General features: G+C 37.2%; 1 protein-coding gene across 1 annotated transcript; it reads left to right on the top strand.

Moving 5' to 3' along the window:
• Positions 1-23218: 23218 nt before the first annotated feature.
• LOC149794823 (galactoside alpha-(1,2)-fucosyltransferase 1-like) lies at positions 23219-23711 on the top strand. The gene is made up of 2 exons (XM_089963716.1): positions 23219-23341; positions 23457-23711. The coding sequence occupies exons 1-2, from the start codon at positions 23219-23221 to the stop codon at positions 23709-23711; spliced, it is 378 nt and encodes a 125-aa protein (XP_089819842.1).
• Positions 23712-25551: the final 1840 nt, after the last annotated feature.

Here is a 25551-nt window from a genome sequence, read left to right as displayed (position 1 = left end):
TATCATTTATTGTTAAGGTTTTTTATGAGATCACGTTTGTTCCTGGTAGGGAGTAATCAAAAGGTATTGATCACAGTGATCCTCTTTAAAGTACTCATTCTCTTTACTCTAATCAGGGTGAAAAATGACACTCGCTTGTCGTCGAACAGAAAAAAAATCGCGAGAACTCCTATTTGTTTCAGAGGGCTATTAAGGAGACTGACCACCACAGAAGTACATGTTTCTTATTTTGTTAGAAATGTGGTCCATATGAGAAGACGGAAACTACCTGAGGTACCCGCTAGCGACGAATGGTCAGTGAGCTATCAAATTGTTGTTCCTAAGTCGTATAGACGGGAAATTCTTAGTTTAGTTTATGAAACACCTTTGGTTGGTCATTATGGGGTTGATAAGACTTATCACACACTCTTGAAATTGTATTGACCAGAAATTAAAAGTGATGTTTGTAAATACTGTAAAACTTGTCACACTTGTCAAATGGTAGGAAAACCTCAATCAGAATATACCTAAGGTACATGGCTCATCTGCAACCTATTCTTGACGAACCATTTAGGCGAATAACGTTAAACTGTTCCAGTCCCTTACATAAGACCAAGCCAGTCAACCAATATTTGCTGACCATAATGTGTGTGTCTGAAAGATTCCCATAGACAACTCCGAAACTACAACTATAGTAAACTCTTTCATAAAGTTTTTGTTTACACAATTTAGCCTTCCCAAATCTATCCAATCTGATTAGGTGTCGAACTTTATGTCTGGAATTTTCCAGCAATTTATGCATCAGTTAGGCATCCGGCCATTCATGTCTTCTGCCTATCACCCTTAAGGCCAAAAACGCTTCATAAAGATTTGTTGTCGTTGTTCTTGGGTTTAACGTCATTTTTCAGCGCAATATAGGCTATACATGTCGGCCAGTATTAATGGTGGAGGAAGAGCCGGGAAAAATCCTGGGAAAGAACCACCGACCCACAAGAAGCTATTGGTAAGCTTTCTCACTTACCTACATTGGCCGAACCCGAGACTCGAACCCAAGCAGACAGAGGTGAGATGGCATTGATCCGTAACGGTGAGAGCTTTTGACCACTCGGCCACTCGGGGCCCCTAGAAAACTGTCGTTAAACCTTGCAAAATATGATTCGGACATACCGGTTTGATACTGGAATAAAACTGGGACGAAAGTGTTCATTTATTGTTGTTTGCTTCAGGGAATCAGTTTAAGAATCTTTTTTGTCCCTTTTAACTAGTTTTTGGACCATTGAAATTGTTAAAATAAAACCTTCTTTAAAGTGAAGAAACACAAATTAAACTGCTCGATTATGATTCTTTTTTTTTTCATTGTATATGGCAAAGTCTTTTGAAGCTGAAAGAACTATGCTAATATGTACTCTACTCGGTCAAAAACAAAATCAAAGAATGACAAAAATATAAAGAAATGGAGTTTACAGTCTAGTCATAGGGTTCTGGCTCTATTGTTCTTATCCCAAGATCATCTTCAGACTAAGTACTAATGTTCTTACATAGTCGAAAAGTAAGCAAGCGATTTAAATTATGTCATCAATGCTCCTGGGAGGCGAAAACAAAACAACTCTGCCATATAAATATGTTAAAAGAGTATGTTGACTGAAATTGTACTGTTAATCTTTCAGTCAGTTTAGTGTATATGTCACAAACAATGACGATTTTGGAAAACAATCGGACTCTACTGACTGTGTTGTAAATAATCTTCGGAATTCAGAAACATTGGATAATTTTGACCAGAAACTTTCACATCTACAACCACAAGAAAAGAGTGAAGTAAAAGAGCTATTATATGAATACGAGTACTTTTTTTCTAGATGTTCCAACACGACCAAAACAAATTCTACCATGACGTTGAAATCGTAGATTCTACACCTGAAAAATAGCATCGTACAGGGTGAACCATGTCAAACAGGAAGTTTTGAAACAGAAATTCAGTATTGTTGGAGAATTATTCCTAGAACCGAGCAAAACTGATGAATTCAGCATGTATTATTGTACTTAAACCATATAATACTTTCCTCACGTGCTATGCTCTGCCTATAGAAAAGTGAATAGTGGAAACAAAATACATTCATTTTCATTGCCAAGAATCGATGACTGCACTGATAAAATTGGAAATACAAAATAATTCACCAAATGTGACCATTTGAAAGGATTATGACAGATTCCACTGACGGAAAGTCACAGGATATTTTGGCATTCCTAACTCCAGATGGACTTTATCAATATAAAGTTATGTCATTTGGGATGAAAGGTTTGCATTGTACTTTTCGAATGTTTAATGAACATGATTACATCCGGTCTAGATAAATATAACGCTTACATCGATAATCTCATGATCTGCAACGACACCTGCTAAGGTAACTTGGAGACAATGCAGAAACTTGATGTAAATTTGACAACTGATTTAAGTAAACGTGAGTTTTGCCGTGTTTGCATTACATTTCAAGGACACATATTGTTGGCCCTGGTCAAGTTAAACATAAAGATCTAAGACCAAAGCTATCTCTGAATTCCATGTATCTATCAGTATAAAGAAACTGATGTGATTTTAGCTACGGCAGGATACCGACGTTTCCATAATTGCTGAATCCCGGACAAAAATGTTGAGCTTGAAAACAAAGTTTCATTGATCTGAAAAATATCAGGCGGTTTTCGATTAATTAAAGGTTATAATTAAGAGTGCACCGGTTCTTACAGCTCCAAATTTCAGTTAATCATTTAAATATCTGTTGATGAAAGTGATGTTGGGTTCGATAGAGTATTGCTTCAAGAAGAGAAAAATGGTGTAGATCATCCAGGGCAATTATTTCTGAATCGAGAAGGAATGTTTGGCTGTGATATTGACTTTGTAACACACAGAAGTGTATATTAGTTCAGCTCCTTCTCTGATATTTGTATTTGGCGATCACAACACCTTTACTTTCCTTTGGCAAAAGGACAAACAAAAATTAAAGATATTAAAGTAGAGTTTGATTTTGCAGTAATTCAAGATTGACATCAGGCACGTCAACGGAAAACAACTTTATAGTAGATGCACTTTCATGTCTATATAAATATTTTGTTTCAGTTTTACTATGTACCTTTCATAAGATTTCATCTCATATTTTTTATCACATGTATTGCATATATATTTCTTCTTCTTTATGAGCGGAGGTGTTATGTATATTTAATTTGCATTGTTTGCTAGTTTTTGTTTTATTTAATATATCGCTACATTATTCATTATATCGCTACGATGTCTGCATTATGATAGTTTTAAGTGATATCTAGCACTGGGTCGTCATGCCGCAGACATGGGGCATCATGTCCCACCCAGTCACATTTTCCTGACACCAGACCGACCAGTCCTTACACTAACCTCTTAATGCTGAGCGCCTAACGAGGCAGCTGTAGCATACGTTTTATAAGTCTTTGGTATAATTTGGCCGGGTTTCGAACCCGTGACCTCCTGCATCCGAAGCGGACGCTCCAACCACTGGGCCATCGGAGCGGTCTGATATGCTATGGCTGACCTTGTCCAAAATCAAGTTCATTGTCTATCTAACAAGAATCATTGAGTTCTTTTTAATACTGTAAACAACTAATACATAGTTAATATTTTTTCTATGAGCTTGAGTTTAATATTATTATCATTATCAATAAAAGTAATCATATTTGTGTTTTTTTATATTATTTTGAACCGAGGGAATTATGCTGACCATGTTATAATAACACCATGTTCTTTATTATAATTTTAGTAATAGAGACTTCTTGAATGGAATTTTCCATTCATATTGTGACTAATGTCAAGTAGAAAGGTTTATACTCTTGTTTACTGGGAAAAGTATTCATTCCTGTGATAACATTTGGGTAAAATCATTGATATTGTTGTATTTAGAATTTGTTTATGGTAAAATATTTTATTCAAAGTATTCTTCTATGGAAATACAAAGTGGCCTATAATATTTTTGGGAGGAGACATTAACATGGAATTATACTGAATTCAAACAAGGATTATTTTATTTATGATTCATCACAAGGTTGTTGGCACATCATAACACTTCAGGCCGTTGGTACCATATTACATGCAGGGACCGCAAGCACATCAACACCTTCAGCGTTAAAAATTATTTTAAATACCACTAAAGTTTAATCATAACGTTATTCATTAGGGTTTGTGTTAGAAATACTAGGATTATCAATGATTCAGTTCTCAATAACGTACATCTTTTTTATAGGTTTCATTTTTTTGGGTTGAATTTTTACAAAGTTTGATGCTTCTGTCTCTTTTTTCTATTAATTTGCTTAAGTCCATAGAGTCGTAATAATTTACTCAGTTGAGAAAAGATATAACTCGACTCTTATTCATTCAGGATGCACTTGTTCAGGTAACAGTTCTTGAGCAAAGACGATCGTCAGATGCAAACGCTAAGACATAATTGATGTGTTTTTAAATGATCGCTGGAAATTTAAATATTCCCGAGGCAGAGGTTTTTTCTTTTTTACCGACGGACAAAATAATCGATGCTATTTGTGGTCTTGCTGCATCAGCATTTGCTTGTCTTGGTATGGTTGGAATCACAACAACGACACCAATCTTATGTACACTAATGGGAATTATTGTCGGTGCTATTGCTATATCTATATTAACTGATGTCTCTACCAGTACTATCAAATTAGTGTCAATACGGTTACATTCACGAATACTTGTCTTCCAGTGCCACTTGCACAAAGCAGTCTCAACACGATCAGAAAACTGTATTCAGTGGCTATCGAGGATAAAACAATTAGCATGTTCTAGTATGAAACTCAGCTGGCGGAAAAGGGAAATCACTGACAACTCAGAGCTCACATTAAAATTCTTGTGATTGCGGATTTACAGACAATAGAAGTCGAGTAAAACAATATTCACTTTCGTGGATGATTAGTCATCCACGGGTTGTTCATGTCTCCATTTCGCTTGCTTGCCAAGTCATGGGAGATAGAAGCTGTAGCTTTGGGCCGGGACTCAAATGGTGGTGGTGTTGGGTAAAGCCAAACGCCACACCTTACTCTACTCTGCGGTTAAACCGTCACCAGGAACCGTCCTAGGAAAATTTGCTTGACTTTCACACTCGCATGTCGTAACTCAAGTAAATTTTCGACTTGTTTTCGATCTTAAAAGTCGGATTAAGCTTATTTATTACAACCGGAAAAGTCCGATTAAGCTTATTTATTACAACCGGAATTAAAGGTGGGTGGGGTAGAATGAAAATGTAGATAAATAATCAGCGACATCATGGTTTTCTGTCACCAATTACACGTATTGACAAAACCGACCAAGCTGTTTTTATGAATTTTTCTTATATGAAATATCAACTTCATTAGTCACCTTGAAGTATTCGACGTTTATCCGGAAGGATAATTTGTAATTATTGGTGTTTGTGCCTAAGATTTGTTATTAAACACGCGTGATGTATCCTAAACTCGATGATTCTACTGCGGCATCTGCAGACTTTGGACAGGCTGACAGCGGATTCTAACACTGATAACAATTTGTTCCACTCGTCAACACATATCTAATATTTAGTGGTGTTTCTAGACCCACATATACACTCAGATATAATCTAAGTGAAAGTAAGGTATAAATAAATCGTTTGGACGATATTGATGTATTACTACCAACTCGAGGCTAGCTTGGAGTCATCGAATTAGCAAGCGAAAACGTCCGGCAAAAAATATGTCACCGTCAGACGTGAAATCCGCCAAATACTGTTTCTGCAGAATGAAAGTTAAATTCACACCATAACCCACCCCGGTTAGGTTCCACATCGATTATATTAAACCAACACTGACTCAACTAAGAAGGGAAGATATTGGCTGTTATTCAACAACGCACTTGTCCTTGGGCGAAAATGATTGCTAGAAGATTGAATGTGGTGCCAAATCCAGGTGCATACACTATCAGGAGACTTAATTATTCCCTCTGAAGATATTTTATATGAATGTATGACGTTTGATACATTACCAAAATTTCGTTAATTTCACATCTTCTGTACTCAATGTGGTTATTATTCTTTCCATTTTATTTTTTTTATGAAGAGAAAAAAGTAATATAGGTTTATCATTGTAAAATAATGAGCTTAGTACAGATTAATTTATGTTCCAGTTATCGTAATTTATATAATGTTATACCAACTATGTTAACATCCATATAGTCAAGTTTAAACTTGTTCGATTGCCATTGGACTGTAGTATTGCTGTCAAACTGAGCTAAATTTTCGAAACATTATATCGTCTGTGGCAGACGTACGCGCATGCAAATTGAGATACTAAGCATTCAGTCTTGATGATGACAATATTAAAAGAAAAATTATGATAGACCCTTAGAGGTACCTTAACGAGAAAATAATCGCAGCGGAACAACCGCTACAAGTAAAATACAGGCACACGCGTGAAGTTGCAGATGTTTTTTGTGGATTCAGCATCACGATCACTGTTGGTCTCGGTGTTGCTGAAATTCTGGCCACAGCAGCTATCATAAGCACACATATTAGATTTGTTGTTGCATGTACTGGTAAAATAATCTTGCTACGGTGCATTTACGATTATGTGTCTGTTTGGAACATCCTTCGGCGGCACAAAGCAGTCAAAGTAAGATTAGTAAACTACTTGATGGATCTCGAAAATAGACTAATTAGCATAGTGAAGTTTGAGACCATGTCGGTGAAAATGGAAAACCACCGTATCTTCGTACACAGATTAGAACTAAAGCGTTAGTGATCCAAAAGAAGTGACTGACTTACTGACATTACATACTAAGTAAATATGTGTCAGTGTAAAATGATCGGTGCCTCACTCCCGGGGAGGTTGACGCTATCAGATTTTGCTGCGCAAAATCATTCACGTCTTCGAAAGGTTTCCATAGCGGCAAAATATACGAAGCCTGAATTGTCTATATATGCGGTAACATCACTATTCTCGCTGTCGCCCCGCATTTTCCAAAGAACTAATAACTATGCTTTCAAAAACATTATGAATAATGTGCCAAAGAATTAGTAATTGACTTCATTATTACGTTAGCCAATTTTGCCTTACAAAGTTTTTAACGCTGTGGTTGGAATTATTTGTTACAATCTAAGATTTAAGATTTAATCTTACAGCACAGAATTCCTGTTTGTGACGCGTGGTTAAATGATTGTAAAGTCGTGAGGTATAGAAGTCGTTGTCTTAAATTAGTAAGCGAAATCTAAAACACCTATTGTAATACTACAGGTTCACACGTTTCACAAACAAGAGTTTGTCTGCGATCTAAATAAAATGCCGTATTGTTTAATATATCGAAAAGTTCAATGAGAAAACAAAATTAACAAATGTATTTATAATGCCTTCTGAAACGATAAGCATTCAGTAATTAATAGATCACCCCGTGTTTCATGTTAAAGAAGAGATATGAATACAAATTCGTTTCTTATAGGTTCCCAATCATCCTTATTAAAAAAGGTAATATCTCTACCACTCTCTATGTTCCCATTCTCCCCTATGCAATAACAAACTAACATCGCTTTACCATCCTCATAATCCTTACGCTCTTACTATTATTATCATATATCAAACCGACGAGAGAGAGAGAGAGCGTGTGTGCCCAAAAGCATCACAGAAGTTGGGAATGTTCACAGATATCGTTATTACACGCTTTCAAGATTTTCATTTTTAAGATGAGTGATCAGGCATATTCTAAATGTTCTTCCTACTTGTCTTCTTAATTCGTCATAACACGTGTCGTTTTGTGCTTGACTAGAATGTATTGCTTGACTGGAATGTATTGCTTGACTGGAATGTAATGCTTTACTGGAATGTAATGCTTGACGAGAATGTAATGATTGACTGGAGTGTAATGCTGCACTTGAATGTAATGATTGACGGAACGTAATTATTTGCTAGAATGGAATGCATGACTGGAAAGTAATGCTTGACTGGAATGCAATGCTTGACTGGAACGTAATTCAAGTCTGGAACGTAATGCTTTGCTGGAACGTAAAGCTTGACTGGAAGGTAATGCTTGACTGGAATGTAATGCTTGACTAAAATGTAATACTTGACTGGAACGTAAAGTTTGACTGGAACGTGATGCTTGGCTGGAAGGTAATGCTTGACTGGAATGTAATGCTGGACTAGAATGTAATGATTGACTGGAACGTAATTATTTACTAAAATGGAATGCATGATTAGAAAGTAATGCTTAACTGGAATGCAATGCTTGACTGGAACGTAATTCAAGACTGGAACTTAATGCTTTGCTGGAAGGTAATGTTTGTCTGGAAGGTAATGCTTGTCTAGAAGGTAATGCTTTACAGGAGCATAATGCTGGACTAGAATGTTAAGCTGGATTAGAATGTAATGCTGGACTAAAATTTAAGGATTGACTATAATGTAATGCATGACTGGAACGCAATTCTTGACTGGAAGGTAATGCTTGACTGGAATATAATGATGTACTAAAATTTAAGTATTGACTTGGGTTTCAAGGGTTGTCATCGCCGGGGGCGGATGTGGGAGACAAGCACCCACTTCCCTTGGAAATCTCCCAATGGCTTGCGTTTGATAGAGCCTCTGACAACCAAATCCAGCTCCAGACCTTCACGAGTGGCGGAACCTGTTTAAATTGACTGGAGAAGGGATGACATGCGAGCTTCTGGCGCCTCAAAACCAGATGCTTCGGGCAGATGGGGCTCGTTAACCTTGGGTGGTCGCCCATCTAGGAGAAGGTAAACTCCGATTTCAAACCTTCGCTGCCTTGCGACTATACCCTCTCAAGGGAAAGGCTAAGGGAGTAAACCCCAACAGAAAATCTGGAGTCGGAGTCCCTAAGGCGACTTGGCATTGATTTCAGTGTCATCTCGGCAACTCCTGCGACGCAGCTGGTGCCATGACGTATCGGTTTGTCATTTCCCTTGGATCCATCAGCTGCGTGGAGATGGGAGATCAGCTGCATGGGCAACAGTTGATTCTCCATATCACCCTGCTCAGGCTTGCGCCCTGGTGAGGACACTCCAACTTCGCTCCATAGCGTCGACACAACACGGGAAGCAGCAGTTTACCGGTTATAAGTCACCGCTCGATTGGCGTAGAGCCAGACGCCAGGGGATGCATCTGACGGTGGGAGAGACCAACATGTTTCACTGGACAGCTACCGCCCTCCTCAAACTGGGCAGCCCCCAGCCAATAAGGTGCCGTCCCGCCACAGTTCGCCTGCCTTGCTGGGTACGTAAGGCTTAAGGTACGCGAGTACCTGACAAGCGGACTGCAACTACTGCATCAAGAAATAAAAAAATAAAAATAAATAAGAAGACTTCAATCCTCAGACTAGGTACCTGGAATGTCCGGACCATGCTGACTGGGCTTTCAGATGATCTCCAGACAATCAGTGATGTTCGTAAGACTTCAGTCATCAACGACGAACTTGCAAGGCTCCAGGTCGACATCGCTTCACTACAGGAGACACGACTGCCAGATTCTGGGTCCCTCAGAGAAAAGAACTACACATTCTTCTGGCATGGAAAGAGTGCAGGTGAAGCCAGAGAGTTTGGTGTTGGATTTGCTGTCAGGAACACTCTGCTGGGAATGATAGAACCCTGCCAACAAGGAAATGGAAGACTGATATCCCTCCACCTCCACACCACAAACGGGCCTGTCAACCTGATCAGTGTTTACGCTCCCACACTAAGATCCTCCACAGATACCAAGGATGAGTTTTATGATGAGTTTAACTCGCTCATGGACACAATTCCAAAGGAAGAGAATTTGATTTTGCTGGGCGACTTCAATGCTAGGGTGGATGCCGTTCATGACTCTTGACCCTCCTGTCTTGGCAAGTTTGGCATTGGGAAGATGAATGAGAATGGTCAGCGCCTTCTAGAGATGTGCTCGTACCACGAACTCAGCATCATCAATTCATTCTTTCAGACAAAGCCACAGCACAAAGTGTCTTGGATGCATCCCCGGTCTAAACACTGGCACCAGCTGGACTTGATCATTACAAGACAGTCAGCCATGAAGTGTGTGCTTCTTACCCGTACCATCCACAGTGCTGACTGCGACACCGACCACTCACTGGTGTGCTGCAAAATGAAGCTTCAGCCAAAGAAGATCCACCGCTCTAGGCTCCAGGGTCAAGCACGCATTGATGTGAGCAAGACATCATATCCAGACAAGGCTGAGAAATTCACCTATGCTCTTTCCAAGACGTTTGACTCAGAACCCCCCCCCCCAACGGCACTGCCAAAGAAAGATGGGATCACATCAGAGAGACTGTATACAGCACAGCCACACGGATCTTTGGTAAGAAGCAATAAAAAAATAATGACTTGTTTAAGGCTAACTCTGCCACACTCATGCCAGCCATAGAAAAGCGTCGCAGTGCTCATCTGCAATACAAGCGATCCCCCTGTCAGAAGACACTACAGGCATACAGGTCTACCAGAAACAAAGTACAGAGATTAGCACGGCAGTGTGCCAGTGAATGCTGGCTTCAGCTCTGTCAGAGTATCCAGTCAGCAGCAGATATTGGAAACATCAGAGGCATGTACGATGGCATAAAGAAAGCAATGGGTCCCATTAAGAAAGTGACAGCACCACTGAAGTCTGCCATAGGCGATACCATCCACAACAAGGGCAAGCAGATGGATCGTCGGGTGGAATACTATTCCGAACTGTAAACCAAAGAGAATCACGTGAACAATGATGCTCTCAACGCCATAGAAAACCTCCCTCTCATGGCCGAACTGGACGAGAAACCTACTGTAGACGAACTAAAGAAGGCCTTAGACAAACTGTCCCTAGGTAAAGCCCCAGGGAAGGATGGCATCACAGCAGAAGTCATCAAGTGTGGATGTAGCGTGCTTCTCAAACACCTGCACGATCCCCTCTGCCAGTGCTTGGACGAGGGGGCAGTGCTTCAGGATTTGAGAGATGCTAACATCATAACCCCGTACAAGAACAAGGGCGACAGAAGCGACTGCAACAACTACAGGGGCATATCACTTCTCAGCATCGTGGGTAAAGTTTTCGCACGCGTTATCTTGAACAGACTGCAGACGCTTGCTGACAGAGTTTACCCAGAGTCGCAGTGCGGGTTCCGCGCAGAGAGGTCCACAATCGACATGATCTTCTCTATCAGGCAACTGCAGGAAAAATGCAGAGAACAACACAGACCCCTATTCCTGGCCTTTATAGACCTCACCAAGGCATTCGATCTGGTCAGCACAGACGGACTCTTCACAATCCTGGCAAAAATTGGTTGCCCTCCAAAGCTGCTAAGCATGATCCAGTCCTTCCACAATGACATGAAAGGCACAGTGAAGTACGATGGCTCAACATCCGACCCCTTTGACATCCGCAGTGGAATTAAACAGGGCTGTGTCCTTGCCCCCACGGTCTTCGGCATCTTCTTCGCAGTCCTGCTCAAGCACGCCTTTGGGACGTCCATAGAAGGGATTTACCTGTAAACACGATCAGACGGCAGACTGTTCAACCTGGCACGACTGAAGGTAAAGAGCAAAGTGCGTAAAGTAACCATCAGGGACATGCTCTTCGCAGACGATGCTGTTCTAGCCACCCACACAGAAGCTGAGCTTCAGCGCCTGATGGCCCGCTTTGCTAATGCATGTGATGAGTTTGGGTTAACCATAAGCCTAAAGAAAACAAACGTGATGGTTCAGGACGCGGACCCCCAAAGAATCATCATCAACAACTACGAACTTGAGGTGGTGAGTCAGTTCATGAATCTCGGCTCTACCATCACCAACAACCTCTCGCTCGATGTTAAGCTCAACAAGCGGATCGGAAAGGCATCAACAACTCTCTCCAGGTTGTCGCAGAGAGTGTGGAACAACAGCATGCTGACCACGAACACTAAGATCACCGTGTACCGTGCATGCGTGCTAAGCGCTCTCATGTATGCCAGTGAAACCTGGACTCTGTACGCCTCACAAGAAAAAAGACTGAGTGCCTTTCACATGCGATGCCTCCGACGCATACTACGGATCACCTGGAGCGATCGAGTAACAAACAACGAGGTGCTCGAGCGTGCCAAGATTCCCAGCATGATCACACTCCTCCGCCAACGCCGCATCAGATGGCTGGGCCATGTACGTCGGACGGTTGACGGACGGATCCCCAAAGACAATCTTTATTTGGAAATCACCTCTGGCAAAATGTCGATCGGACGGCCACATCTCCGCTTCAAGGATGTCTGTAAGCATGACATGAAAGCCCTTGATATTGATGCCAACACCTGGGAAGAGCTCGCTTTAGACAGATCAAGCTGGCGACATGTTCTGATCACTGGTCTGAAAGCCGGAGAGGACAAGCAACGCTTGCTAGCTGATGAAAAACGATCACAGAGGAAGAAGAATCAGCTTCAACCAACACATGACACAACCTTCAAGTGCAGCAAGTGCAGCAGGGACTGCCACTCCTGCATCGGACTACTTAGCCACAGCAGACGCTGCACAACCACCAACCGGGACATCTCTCATGGGCGCAGTTCCATCGTCTCTCGAGACTAACGGATGCCAACTAACTAAAATTTAAGGACTGACTATAATGTAATGCATGACTGGAACACAGTTCTTGACTGAAAGGTAATGCTTGACTGGAATTTAATGCTTCACTGGAATGTAAACCTGGACTAGAACTTAATGCTGAACAAAATTTAATGCTTGACTGGAACGTAATGCTTGACTGGAGTGTAATGCTTTACAAGAATGTAATGCTGGATTATAATGTAATGCTTGACTGGAAGGTAATGCTTAACTGCAATGTACTGCTAAATTAAATGTAATGCTGGACTAGAATGTAATACTTGCTTAGACTGTTATGCTGGACTGGAATGTAATGCTTGAGTGGAAGGTAATGCTTGACTGGAGTGTAATGAGACTGGAACGTAATGCTTGACTGGAATATAATGTAATGCTAGACCAGAATGTAATGCATGACTGAAACGTAATTCTTTACTGGAAGGTAATGCTTGACTGGAATGTAAAGCTAGACAAGAATTTAATAATGGACTAAAATTTGATGTTTGACAGGAATGTAATGCGGGACTAGAATTTAATGCTCGACTGGAATGTAATGTAGGACTAGAACATATTACAGGATTGGAATGTAAAGTTTGACTGAAATGTAACACTTGACTGGAATGTAATGCTGGACTAAAATTTAATGCTTAACTGGAATGTAATGTTTGACTCGAGTGTTATGCTGGATTAGAATTTAATGCTTGATTGGAATGTAATGCTGGACTAAAATGCAATGCCGGACTAGACTTTAATACTGGACTCGATTTAAATGATTGACTGGAATATAATGCAGGACTAGTATTTCATGCTGGACTAGAATTTAATGCTGGAATAGAATATAATGTTGGACTAGACTAGAATGTAATGCTGAACTAGAATGTAATGCTGCCCTTTGATGTAATGCTGGACTGGAATGGAATTTTGGATTGTGGAATGTAATGCTGGACTAGAATGTAATGCTGGACTGGAATGGAATGCTGGAATAGAATGTAATTGGATTAGTATGTAATGCTGGACTGGAATGTAATGCTGGACTAGACTGTAATGCTGGACTAAAACGTAATTCTTGACTGGAATGTAATGCTGGGCTGGAATATAATGCTGGAGTGGAATGTAATGCTGCATTAGAATTTATTGTTGGATTAGAATGTAATGCTGGTCTGGAATGTAATTCTGGACTAGGATGTAATACTGGACTAGAATGTTATGCTTGTCTCGAATGTAATGCTGGAATAGAATCTAATCCTAGACTAAAAAGATCCATTTGGCAACCATAACAATGTTCTTTGATGTGTGATTCTTTTATTTAAGAGGCGAGCAGACATGGTGATTTCATGACTGTGTCCTTTTTTTATTGTCTACTTGCTGGTTGTAAGTGCTGATCTTGAGGACTATCATCATCTTATTTGATTAAGTTCATGACTCTTTTATTCTTTGTCAGCGAGTGTCTGTCTTTGAGGCTGTTCTGAAAAGAAAACATACTCTTCACAATTTCATTGCGTTTCTGGCGGAATAAACACACACACACACACACACACACACACACACACACACACTTTATAAGTTTTATCACATTGCATTTCGAATCGCTCTCTCTTCCGGTCTAAAACGAGACAAGCAAAAAAAGGTATTTATTTATTTAGATGTGGTGAAAGCACTCGATGTTAAATTTCCATAGTTTAATAACAAATGGTCCATAATTCTAATACATTACCTTCTGTTGCGAATTCGGAATTTTTCATTTTATTTATTATGGCCGTGAGTGTTCCCACATACTTTCCTTTTATTTTTTCCCGCCAACTACATACAATAAATGCTTTGTCAACTAACCATGTTGTCAATATGTCTAGCCAATACTGTTTTGAAAATGGGTAGTAAAATTTCAAATAATAAAGAAAAAATAGCTATCTGGAATTTCCACCACATTTCTCTTTCTTGGGGGAGGGGGCATCAGACAGATGCCCCCCCACTTAACCCCCAAAAATGAAAGGAGTTTTATGTGTAGATGTTTTTCCCCGTATATGCTGTTAGTTTTTTATTCTTTAAAAGAATTCCGATCAAAAATTTATTTAGATATAAATTTTGACGGGATATTTATTTAAACCCTACTCGAAATCTCATCCTTGGTCCTCTGTTAGACCTTGTCTAGAGGACACCTATATCCCATGTGTGCTATATGTGTGTAATGCTATAGTGTATGTATGCTATATATAGTTTCTTTGTAGGGATAGCCAGCTTTTCCAAATCATGCCCAGTTGTCTTACGATACTTTTAAGATTGAAAACTTTAAATTATTATTTTTCATTATTTAAATTTTGAATTTTGGCGAACTAAGGGTATGATAATCATACTTGATTATTTAAAATAAAACCTATGTTTTGTGTGTGTGTTAATCTGTGTCGTTCTTCGCTTAAATGAGTTTTATATATTAGGTCGGCTGGGCTCGAGTTGGGGTCCATACTTTCTTTATTTTCCTGTATTTCTCCCCCATCGAGTTTGGCCGCCTTATTTATTTATAGTTACAAAGCCAAATGACTCCAAAAATTGGTTAATTATTTCCACTAGGTGGAAAATTGTACAGTACAGGAGCTGTACAAGGAGAACAAAAAGGGATAGATTAAAGTGATAAACGATAAATTTGTGCTAATGTTTGGCATGTCAAGATTTCCCACCTGGGGTGTTTTTCCAAGACTCTTTCATAGGCATGATCACTTTGCGTGGCGCCGTGTGACATAGCCCTATGACGTCATTATCTCGTACTTCCCCTATTGGGATCCCTGTCCCTCCCCATATCTAGTATATTAAAACCATTAAGAAGAGAAAGAGACTAAGGAAGGTAAGAAAGGTAAAGTTAAAAGGGGAGATATGTTTCCAAGTAATTTCAATTCTATTTCCCTATAACTTTTATTTGCCCACAGGCTTTCATGCTGTCTATTACATATTCAGTTGTTGCATATAGTGATTTTCGTTGTCAAAATTACCATCTAGATAGAGTATATTCTGTTGTTTGTATTTCTCCCTTATTAGTTTTATTATAGGAATTTTCCGAGCTTCATACTGCACAATTGTGTGTTTTTTGCTAAATATCGCATGTTAACACAGTGGACATTTTGGCGGTGCTCTGACCATATGCCGTCTCACTGCTACCTCTCCTGTCAACCATGCATCATGCATGTATTTGAAGCAGAGGCTTTGTATTTTAAGTGACCCCAGTTTGATCCAGTGACCCCACGCTCTTTCCCAATTAACATATAAAGTTTCTTGCTCTACTTTGTTTTTATATTTACTCGTGATATTATCCCTTAGCCACTTATGCGTTAGTTTTTCATCTATTTCCCAAAAATCCTTATTATCCCTATATTTTTGTAATAATTCTTTTATATTCCTAAATTGTCTCGAACCTTCTAATTTTTTTAACTAATTTATTATTCTGATAAATGTCTTTTCTATATCTCATTAAAAAACCCAAACCAGTATATATATATATATATATATATATATATATATATATATATATATATATATATATATATATATATATATATATATATATATATATATATATATATATATATATATATATATATATATATATCCCCTTCCATGGTGGTTTCGGTTCTATCTGTATTCTTTTGAATCTATTTAAAGTATTTTCATATTTAATTATTATTGGGTTTGGTATTGCTAACCCACCCTATTCCCTTGCTTTGTATAGTGTTTCTTTTTCATATAATGCGTTTTAAAGTCGCAAATATAATTTGCAATTGGATTATCAATTGTATTTAATATTTTATTTTCAATATCGATGGATTTTAAAATATAATTTATATTTGCATACATGTATGTTTTGGCCACTTGGGCATGTTCCATGGGGCAAAGTGGCGTGAGTGCCCAGATATTCACATTTTCGTTTATTTTCTTTTCATTTCCTTGCAGTTTTCTTCCTCATCTCCTTTCCCAAAATAGATCCCTAGTGCTTTAACTCTTTCCTTGATCAGGTGCGTGGGTATACCAAAGTGTTTACCCTGTCAGTTTATTACTTTCAGAATTTCTGTTTTTTCATCGTTGATTTTCGACCCTGATGCCGTACCAAATTCTTCAAATTCCTTTTCTAAGTGTTTAAAGGTATCTGGGTCTTTTATAAAGTTTGTGCAATCGTCAGCATGCTGTAGCATTTGTATTTCCTCTTTTATGTTCGGATCATTAATGCCTTCTATTTTTTATTAAGTCTTATTTTCCTACTTAGAATTTCTATTGCTAGTACGTATAATAACATCGCTAGAGGCATCCCTGCCTCACCGATCTTTTAATGTCAAATTGTCCAGCATTCGCTCCATTGACCTGTACTCTTGAAGTTATTTTACTGTACAGGATTTTGGTCCAATTTTAAAAATTGTTTCCAAAACCGAAATTTTTGTAGCACTTTTTGTATGTAGTTGTGTTTCAATCTATCAAATACTTTTTCCTGGTCAAAACGTACCATGGCACCTTTTAACCCACAATCATTAACATAATCTATAATTGTTTTAATACTTAGTATGTTGTTTTGTATGTCTCTTCCCTTTGCCCCAAACGTTTGATTATTATTTATTATTTTGTCCATTCCCTTTCGGATTCTTTCTGCTAGTAGTTTACTTAGGATTTTCTAGCTGTGTTTAGGAGGGAGATGGGCCTCCAGTTCTTTAGGTCCTCCCTATCTCCCTTGCCCTTGTATATCAATTTATAATGCCTTCCCTCATACTTCTTGTCATATTCTCGTTTCTTAGTAAAATGTTGCTAAACAACCCTTCTAGGATTGGCGATAACTCGCAGCTGAATTTAGAATAAAATTCCACTGTGAGTCCATCTTCACCTGCGGATTTACCTTTTGATAACAGTTTAATAGTATTTGTTATTTCTTTCGTAGAGATGAACTTATCACAGAAGTCTTTGTGTTCTGATTGTATCATGTCGCATTCGATTTCTTGCAAATAATTGTCTATTGTTATGTCTTCTATTCCTTGAGATTGGTATAGATTAGTATAGAAGTCTTCAATATTTCGTGATTTTATTCCTCTCTGTTATTCTCTCATTATTTTCTAGTTTTAAACTTTCTATGCATTTTTCACCCCCTCTCCTAAGTTCTTCTCTTCTATAAAGTCCTTCCGCTTTTTTGTATATTTCAGTGAATTTCCCAGCTTTAATCTCTTTACTTTTTTGTTCTTCTTCCAAAATTTTATTTAGTTTGTTCTTTAATTTATTTTCCAATTCCGGTGTGTTTTCCTTGTCCAATTGTCTTTTTATTGCCTCTTTTTCCATATTTAGTTTCATTATTCTTATTTTTGAAAATCTTACGGCTACTTTTTTAAATGTTATTTTTAGTTTGTCCCAACCTTTTATAATATCCGTATTTATTTTCTCTACATAGTTATCTATTTCTTTTTTATACTTATTTTACAAAATCTGGATCATCTAAAATTCTATTATTCAATTTCCAGGTTTCTCTGCCCCATCTGTTTCTGATTTTATCTCAATTTCAATGAATATTAATTCGTGATCAGATACTTTGAGATCTAAAATTCCTGTTTTTTTGTATATATTTTTTTATTAAATTTAGTGCACATAAATCTATCCAGTGTACTGCCATTATCTGTTTTATATTCATATGTGAATTCTCGTCGAACCATATTTAATCGTCTATATATCAATTTATGTTTTTTAAAGAAGTTTTCTATTTCTGGCTTGAATCTTAAATCATTTGTAGTTCTGTTCTATCTATTACATCCCCCACCCAGTTAAAATCACCCCTTGAAATGACATTTTCTGTTGTATACTTTTCAAGAGATTTCGATAATTTTTCTAAAAATTGCTGTTTTGGTATTTGTTAGCTGGCATATATACGTTTACAAAATGTTTCTTCTATTACAACATGTAAAAGTCTCCCTTTGAAAAAAATCCCCTCATCTTTCCTCTCCCATTTCACCCCTTTTTTGTTTTTGATTAAAGTTGCCACTCCCCCTCTTGTGTCATTCCCTGTAAAATCGTTTAATATTACAATTCCATTTAGCTTTTCCTCGCATAAGTATATAAGTTCTTTTGTAAATCCATTGAGCGTTTCTTGTATAAACAACAAGTCATAGTTTAGATCATTAATTAGTTTCATAATTATTTCTTTACTAACCCCGTTCACATTTATCGACAATACTCGGAAGTTCGTTCCCTCCATTTTTGTCGATCCTCCAGGTTGCCGCTTTTATGGTTGTCTTAAATCATTGTAAGTCTATCGTATAATGTATAGTATTACAAAAGTTTTGTCTATATTATTTAGTTTAATTTTATTCTAAGTTGGATTTAGTTTAGGGGGCACTGGATCCCCACACCCATTGTACTGTTCAGTGGAGTTTCTGTAGAGTTTTCTTCAGTCTTCAGTTTCATTTGTCTTGTCTATTACACTTCCTGTATCCATGTCCGTTTCCGTTCCTATTGTGTTCTTCGTCTGTTTTCTGCCGTCCGTGTCGTTGTCATATTCTGTACCAGTCTCAAAGCTTTCGTCGCTCTCGCCCTCGTCCTCACTGTCGCTTTCACTGTCAGTTTTGTTGTCTGTGCCAACCTGTCCATCTATTTCTTTCATTATTTCCGCTTTCTTTTTCTTCCTTAATGCACTTTGCAGGACTTTTTCTTCATTTTTGTTATGGGCTGTTTCATGTGTGTCTATTCCCATCTCATTAATTGCTCCTTCCTGGGAGGAGCTAGATCCTGATAAAGCTTTTCTTTATTTTGAGTGACTTTTTGGGGAATGGCGTTGACGTTAGTGGTATCAGTCCAGAAATCTCCATTTTATCTCCTACTTCTTGTTCTTCTTGTAAAGAATTTTCCTGCTCTTGTAAGAGTGCAGATTTGTTCTTCACTGTTATTTGCTCTTTATGTGGAGTGGTGAGGGTACCAGTCTTGTTAGGGCTGAGAATGTTGGCCCATTCTTTGTCTGTCTGTGATTGTTCCATCGTATGATTGAGTTCTGGATCTTTAGTTTGCATATCTTCTATGTTAGGATTTATGCCCTCCTTTTCCTGCCTAATCTGTGAGATTATATTTATTATTTGCGTACCACAGTCTTCTTTTTGTTGATTAGCCGGTGTTGTCACTTTACTTGCATACGTGGGTGCTGCGAGTGGGAAGGTACACGTATTTGGGCTATGTCCAATTTGGTTGCGCTTAGGGCACTATCTGTCCAGTTTGCATCCCTTGTACCAACTCTTGAGTCTAAATCCCATCACGTAGGAGAAAGTTGGTAGTTTTGTTGCTTCCTCTTTGGGAATTAGGAGTAGTCTAACAGCGGACTTTTTGGGACCAAAGCCCCATATTGTCACCATTGTGTATGTTTTCACTTTTGTCTTTAGTTTTGTCGCCACTTGTTGATAAGCTCCTTTGTGTCAATCTCCAGTGGAAGACCTGAGACAACCACCTCTGTCAGTTTTTCCTCTATCTCTCTGGTGAATGGTGGTGTTATCCCCAGTTGGGCTGTCATTCCCTTCACCTCTATGGTATTTGTTGCAATCAAAGGGATGTCTAGCTGTTTGGGGTATAGTACATATCTATTATACCCTCCATTTTGCAGTCCGTCAATCTTCCCAATATCTATCCCCATCGTGTTCAGGGCTGTCAAAATTTCCCCTTGTTTATGTACATTTGTTGCATTTCCAAAGTTAATGGTTTGACACCCCGGTGGGTGGTATGCCAGTAGTACCCTATTTTCTACCTTTGTTCTGAAATATTCGCTGAGCTTCGTCCCGCTTGGTTTATTGCTTAATGCGCCTAAGTCTGTTTCTCCCTGTTCCATTTTAGTCTTTGAACTTTACTCAGTCGTCTAAATGCGATTAGATCTGGGGTCTCACACCATTATACTTGTAATACAGTTTTACTCTCCAAAATTAAGCAAAACAAGGCGGTCAACCCTTGCACTGTTTGTAAGCAAATTGCTAAGTACTAAACAAATAACCCAAATGTCTTGAACTCCTAAGGGACTCAAGGTCACAAAAGCAAAATTAAGAAAGTTGAAAATAGAAAAATGAAAAAGGGACAAATAAATGAAATTTGCTTTTCCACAAGGGAAAAGAAACAAAATACAATACAATGATTAGCAAGTTTATAACCTGGCATAAGCAGTTTTCACAATCCTCGAGTTTGCTTTGTACGTGTCATTGCTACAACAGACTGTACTTCTCAACAATGAGTATAAGAATGGCCTCTATCTCTCTTACAAATGGTGCTGCTGATTTCACCACTGCCCGTATCACTTTTACTTCTAATGCAGGGGTATCTACAAGGGGTTTCTCTATTTGCTTGAGATATAGGATGTATTTCTCTTTCTGTCATTTTATGTTCTAGAATAAAGTAAACTACAAATCAATGAATACAAAACTTCTAGACATAAATTAATCTTATTTAAATATATTTACAATGGTAAGTTGTTGCTTAGGGGAAAAAGTGGTTGATTTATTTTTTTTCTCCCAAAGGTGGCGTTCGATTTATACAGGATTCGTCATTCTTTGTTTAAGTGAGTAGATTTCAAAATAAACAAAAATGTTTATCGGATTTAAACAAAAGTCTGGTATAATTTTCGAGTGCGTCTGCTTATGACCAGTCCATAAACCGATTTTTTATATCATTGTTTGGTGATGTGTGGTTAGTCGTAATGGAATATGACTGGTTTGTGCAGGCAAAGCGATGGGTGCCACGTGTATCTGGATTCGAATCTCCATAGAGTACGAATTAAAAAGTGTGTGTGTGTGTCTGTCTGTATTCACGACAAACTAATGATACATTATAAATGACGAACGATATTAGATTTATAATGTTTAGGAAAGTCCCGGAAAGCTGTTCTTGAGAAAACTATGTAGGTTAAATGATCATTTTGTAACCGTTCATTAAAAAGACGTTTGATTTTTAAAATGATAAACCGGTTGCTTGACTGTTGCTAACTTTGATGAAGAAAGTGTACGGTTTTGTCTCTTGTTTTCCGTTTAAATATCGTTTAAAGTCTGGACATAATATGAAAAAAGTATATGACTGTTCAAAAGCCTTTTAACTTTTTATTGTCTAGAAACTTTGCGGCAAGTCCAAAGTCCATTGCAGTGGTCTTGACTCTGTCCGAATGAGCGTGAAATATAAGTATGACTCGGTATGACAAAGTAATAACTGAAAATGTTTGTAGCCACATCACAGTTAGAGTAGTAGCTGCTTTTATTTGTTGAATACATTGTTTGATTTTGTGTCTATGTTTGCATTTAACAGTATTGTCGGATATACATCATGTTCTTCACTTGTTGCCAATGTAGAATTTTACAGTGAGAATGTATTAGCTTGATTTATCCAATATTATCAAGAGAGCTATCCTAATGGTTTTCTGTTAACATTTTGTGTTCAAGATCTATGACTTTGATCACAAACTAATGAAAGGACTCATTCAAATCCAGAAATGAATCATTATATATATATATATATATATATATATATATATATATATATATATATATATATATATATATATATATATATATATATATATATATATATATATATATATATATATATATATATATATATATATATATATATATATATATATATATATATATATATATAAATGAAAATTAGTCAAAATGTTTAGTAATACACGTACGGATTTAACTTTTAATATTCTTTTAGAAACGAACGTTGCAAAACATGTACCAATATGTTATTATATATTGCAACAACAAAAAAAATCCCTCAAGTGTTATATCACCAGTCTGAAACAGGAACCAGTTCAAAGATATGCACACTTTTGAAAATTTGGTTCCAGTCATTTTAACTTTTGACTAATATAGATTTATGAGAGAATATAAAATTAATTCAGTTATGTACAAAACTATGTTGTTCAACTATCAGAATAATCTTATTAATTGACCAGTGGAAAACTGCCTTTCAAAAATCATATTGAATGACCAACAGAAAACCGCTTTCAAAACTCTTATTAAATCACCAATGGAAAACCGCCTTTCAATGAAAATTACAGATCCATCGTATCATGAAAACTTCAAGACATTGCTGGAAGTTAAAGCACAACATTTTCCTATGTTCATTGCCAAATTTAGGAAACGAATTGTTTTCTTTTCTGAATGTCATCAAGTATCTAGTATCCCCACCCGGCCTTTGAAATCGAAAAGCATAAAGGATTTAAAAATGCACAAAACGTAGTCATTACCAATTTATACTTTCTAACCATATTGTCGAAAGGGGGGAGGGCGGTGTCCCCAAAACTGTAAACGTATTGGCTTTTCTAATCAAACGAGAAAAAAAAATATTAAACATTTAAGTCAGCAATTATCTTCTAATTTTCCAGGTTTCTTATTCCTGTCGTTTGTTACCTCAGTATTTGTATTTTTTGGTTTCACCGTTTACTATGATGGACAGTGGCCTGGTCATTTTCTTTGCTATACTAGCGAAGGTCGGTTGGGGAACCAGATGTTATAGGCATAGCTACACAGAACAACTTCACTCTCATTATTAGTAAAAGTTACGCTCTGTATCAAATCTTCGATCTAAAAAATGTACTCGTACTCAAAACTCGAGAAGTCTGTGACAAGTATAAATTGGTACATGAGGCGTCTTGTTGTTGTAAGTTTGACAGAAATTTAATGTCACTGTCAAATAATCAAAGCTACACGGCGGGCTACTATCTTCAGTCCTGGAAGTACTTTAGTCATGTACAAAAAGAAATTCGCAAACAGTTTCAGTTTAAAAACAGTACAAGAGAAAAGGCGAGCATCATCATCAAAAAAGCACGATCAAGTTTTGTACTGAAATCTGCAACATTAATAGGTGTCCACATTAGAAGGGGAGACGTGGTGAAAGAAAAAGTGTATAACATTGGAGGCCATGGATTACATGAAAAATAAATTCTACGAGTCGATATTTCTTGTGGCTTCAGATGATATGAAATGGTCGCAGAAAACACTTCGTAAAAGAACTAAGGACAACATCTATTTTGTGGATGATGGCAATGCACCTGAAGTGGACATGGCAACTCTAGCATCATGTGATCACGTAATTATCACGGTTGGAATGTTCGGATGGTGGGCGGGGTTTCTAGGTAGAGGTATAACTGTGTATTATCCTCATCCTGCGTGAAACGGATCTCAAGGAGAGTGGGGGTATAGTTACGATGACCTCTTTCCACCCCAGTGGATCGGACTCAATGTTTGACCTGCCGATGTAAATAATAATCTCATTTAAGAACACTCTTAAATTATTATTATAAAATCCAAAGTTTACATATAATATCTAATATATATAATAAAATTAAAATATGTAACTGAAATCCCAAAGAAATTATATTTTGGAAGCAATAAACAGAGGACTATATTGAAACAAGAATTCAACATACCATTACGCAAGCGACTTTGAATATATCATAATATTCTTACGCACCCTGAATAAGTAAGTGTACAGCTACTCAATAATCTTCTTGCAGGCTTTGTCACCAAGTGAGCTTCCAAATATTGGAAAAACGTCCCACCGTCACGCTTGATAAACTGATTAAGTTCTTTAACGAGAAGGTACTATGACGACTCTATGGACTTAAAAACAGTATCGTAATTCAAATCCACCAAAGTTCATATATAATTGCAATATTGGGATGACGGCCCGTAATATGAAACCTAATAGATTTGTTATGGTTAACATGATTTATCATAAGTATTAACAATTTAAAAAAAATTAAGTACATTTTGCGAAATTTGTATGATGAACAAGAAAGTCTATAAAATAGTTAACTAATGTCAAATGCAAGATGTTATGAAAATGATGCTTGAGCTCTACAAACAAAATTTAGTCAGCTAAGGAAAGAAACTAACAGGGTACTTAATTAGATATTTCTTGTAATGTTGGACATAAAATACTTCTAAGAATAAATAAAGAAGTTGTAGAACTAAAATAAACCAAATGAACAAAAATACAAGAAGTTAGAAGACAATATAGAGTTTGAGAGAGAGAGAAGCAAGTGTAATGCTGAGTGCAACTGTTGGGCGAACTGTCTCTTAATGTGATTTAAAAGATTTGTCTAAAATTTCTTGTGAAATTAAACAATTCCGTTTAAAATTGTTTTAGCTCATTTAACTCAAGACTTAAATTAAACTGCTGCAATTGTTTGCTCACCAACATTGACAGCACGATATATTTAATGTGAAAAGATGAATCTGTGATAGCATTTCAAAATCATTCAAGAAGAAACGACCGCTCCGGTGGCCTAGTAGTTAGATCGTCAGGATAATGTGTCTGGGTGGGATATCATGCTACATTAAAAATCCAACACACACACACACACACACACACACACACACACACACAAATTTGTATCCTTGATACACGCTAGTTAACAGTTCTAACGATGTATCTATTTTGTCACATGATTCATCTAATATTATATTGCCGTTTTTATGTTTGGAAATAACGTTGGACAAATAATAATGACAATAATAATAATAATATATCTAGTATATTCAGTTTCTAATAAATCAAGTACAAGTTGCCCCACATATTATCATGTTACGATGCTCCATTAGGAACATTAATCGCCCCAAATATTATTTTGCTTTCCTGACACTATTTAATACCATTTACAAATATATCTTTCATCGAAAAACATCTGTAGAGCATTGATTAATCAAAACTAGTTATACTGTCTCTCACTTTAAGAAATACAATCTTCTCTGAAAAACGAATAATTATTAATTTCCTTTTTTTATTTTTTATTTTATGTAGTTCATAATTATCATGTTTACTTCTTGAATCCATCCCAAAACCGCGGTGAACAGTATACAAAACATTAACACTAGTATTATTAAGCTCAATGTTTCCTGTTGTTCATGAAATAGCTATTTCTTTTCTCCTGCAAACTGTTGTTTCATGTTATAATGTTATACGCCTTTGAATAAAATATGTTTAGTAATCTTTCTAATCCTTACTTTAC

The sequence above is a fragment of the Sinohyriopsis cumingii genome, chromosome 7, assembly GCF_028554795.1.
Source record: "Sinohyriopsis cumingii isolate HCF-2022 chromosome 7, ASM2855479v2, whole genome shotgun sequence".
Taxonomy (NCBI): Eukaryota; Metazoa; Mollusca; class Bivalvia; order Unionida; family Unionidae; genus Sinohyriopsis; species Sinohyriopsis cumingii.
The sequence above is the reverse complement of the archived record's forward strand: the minus strand, read 5'-3'. Positions and strand labels throughout refer to the sequence as shown.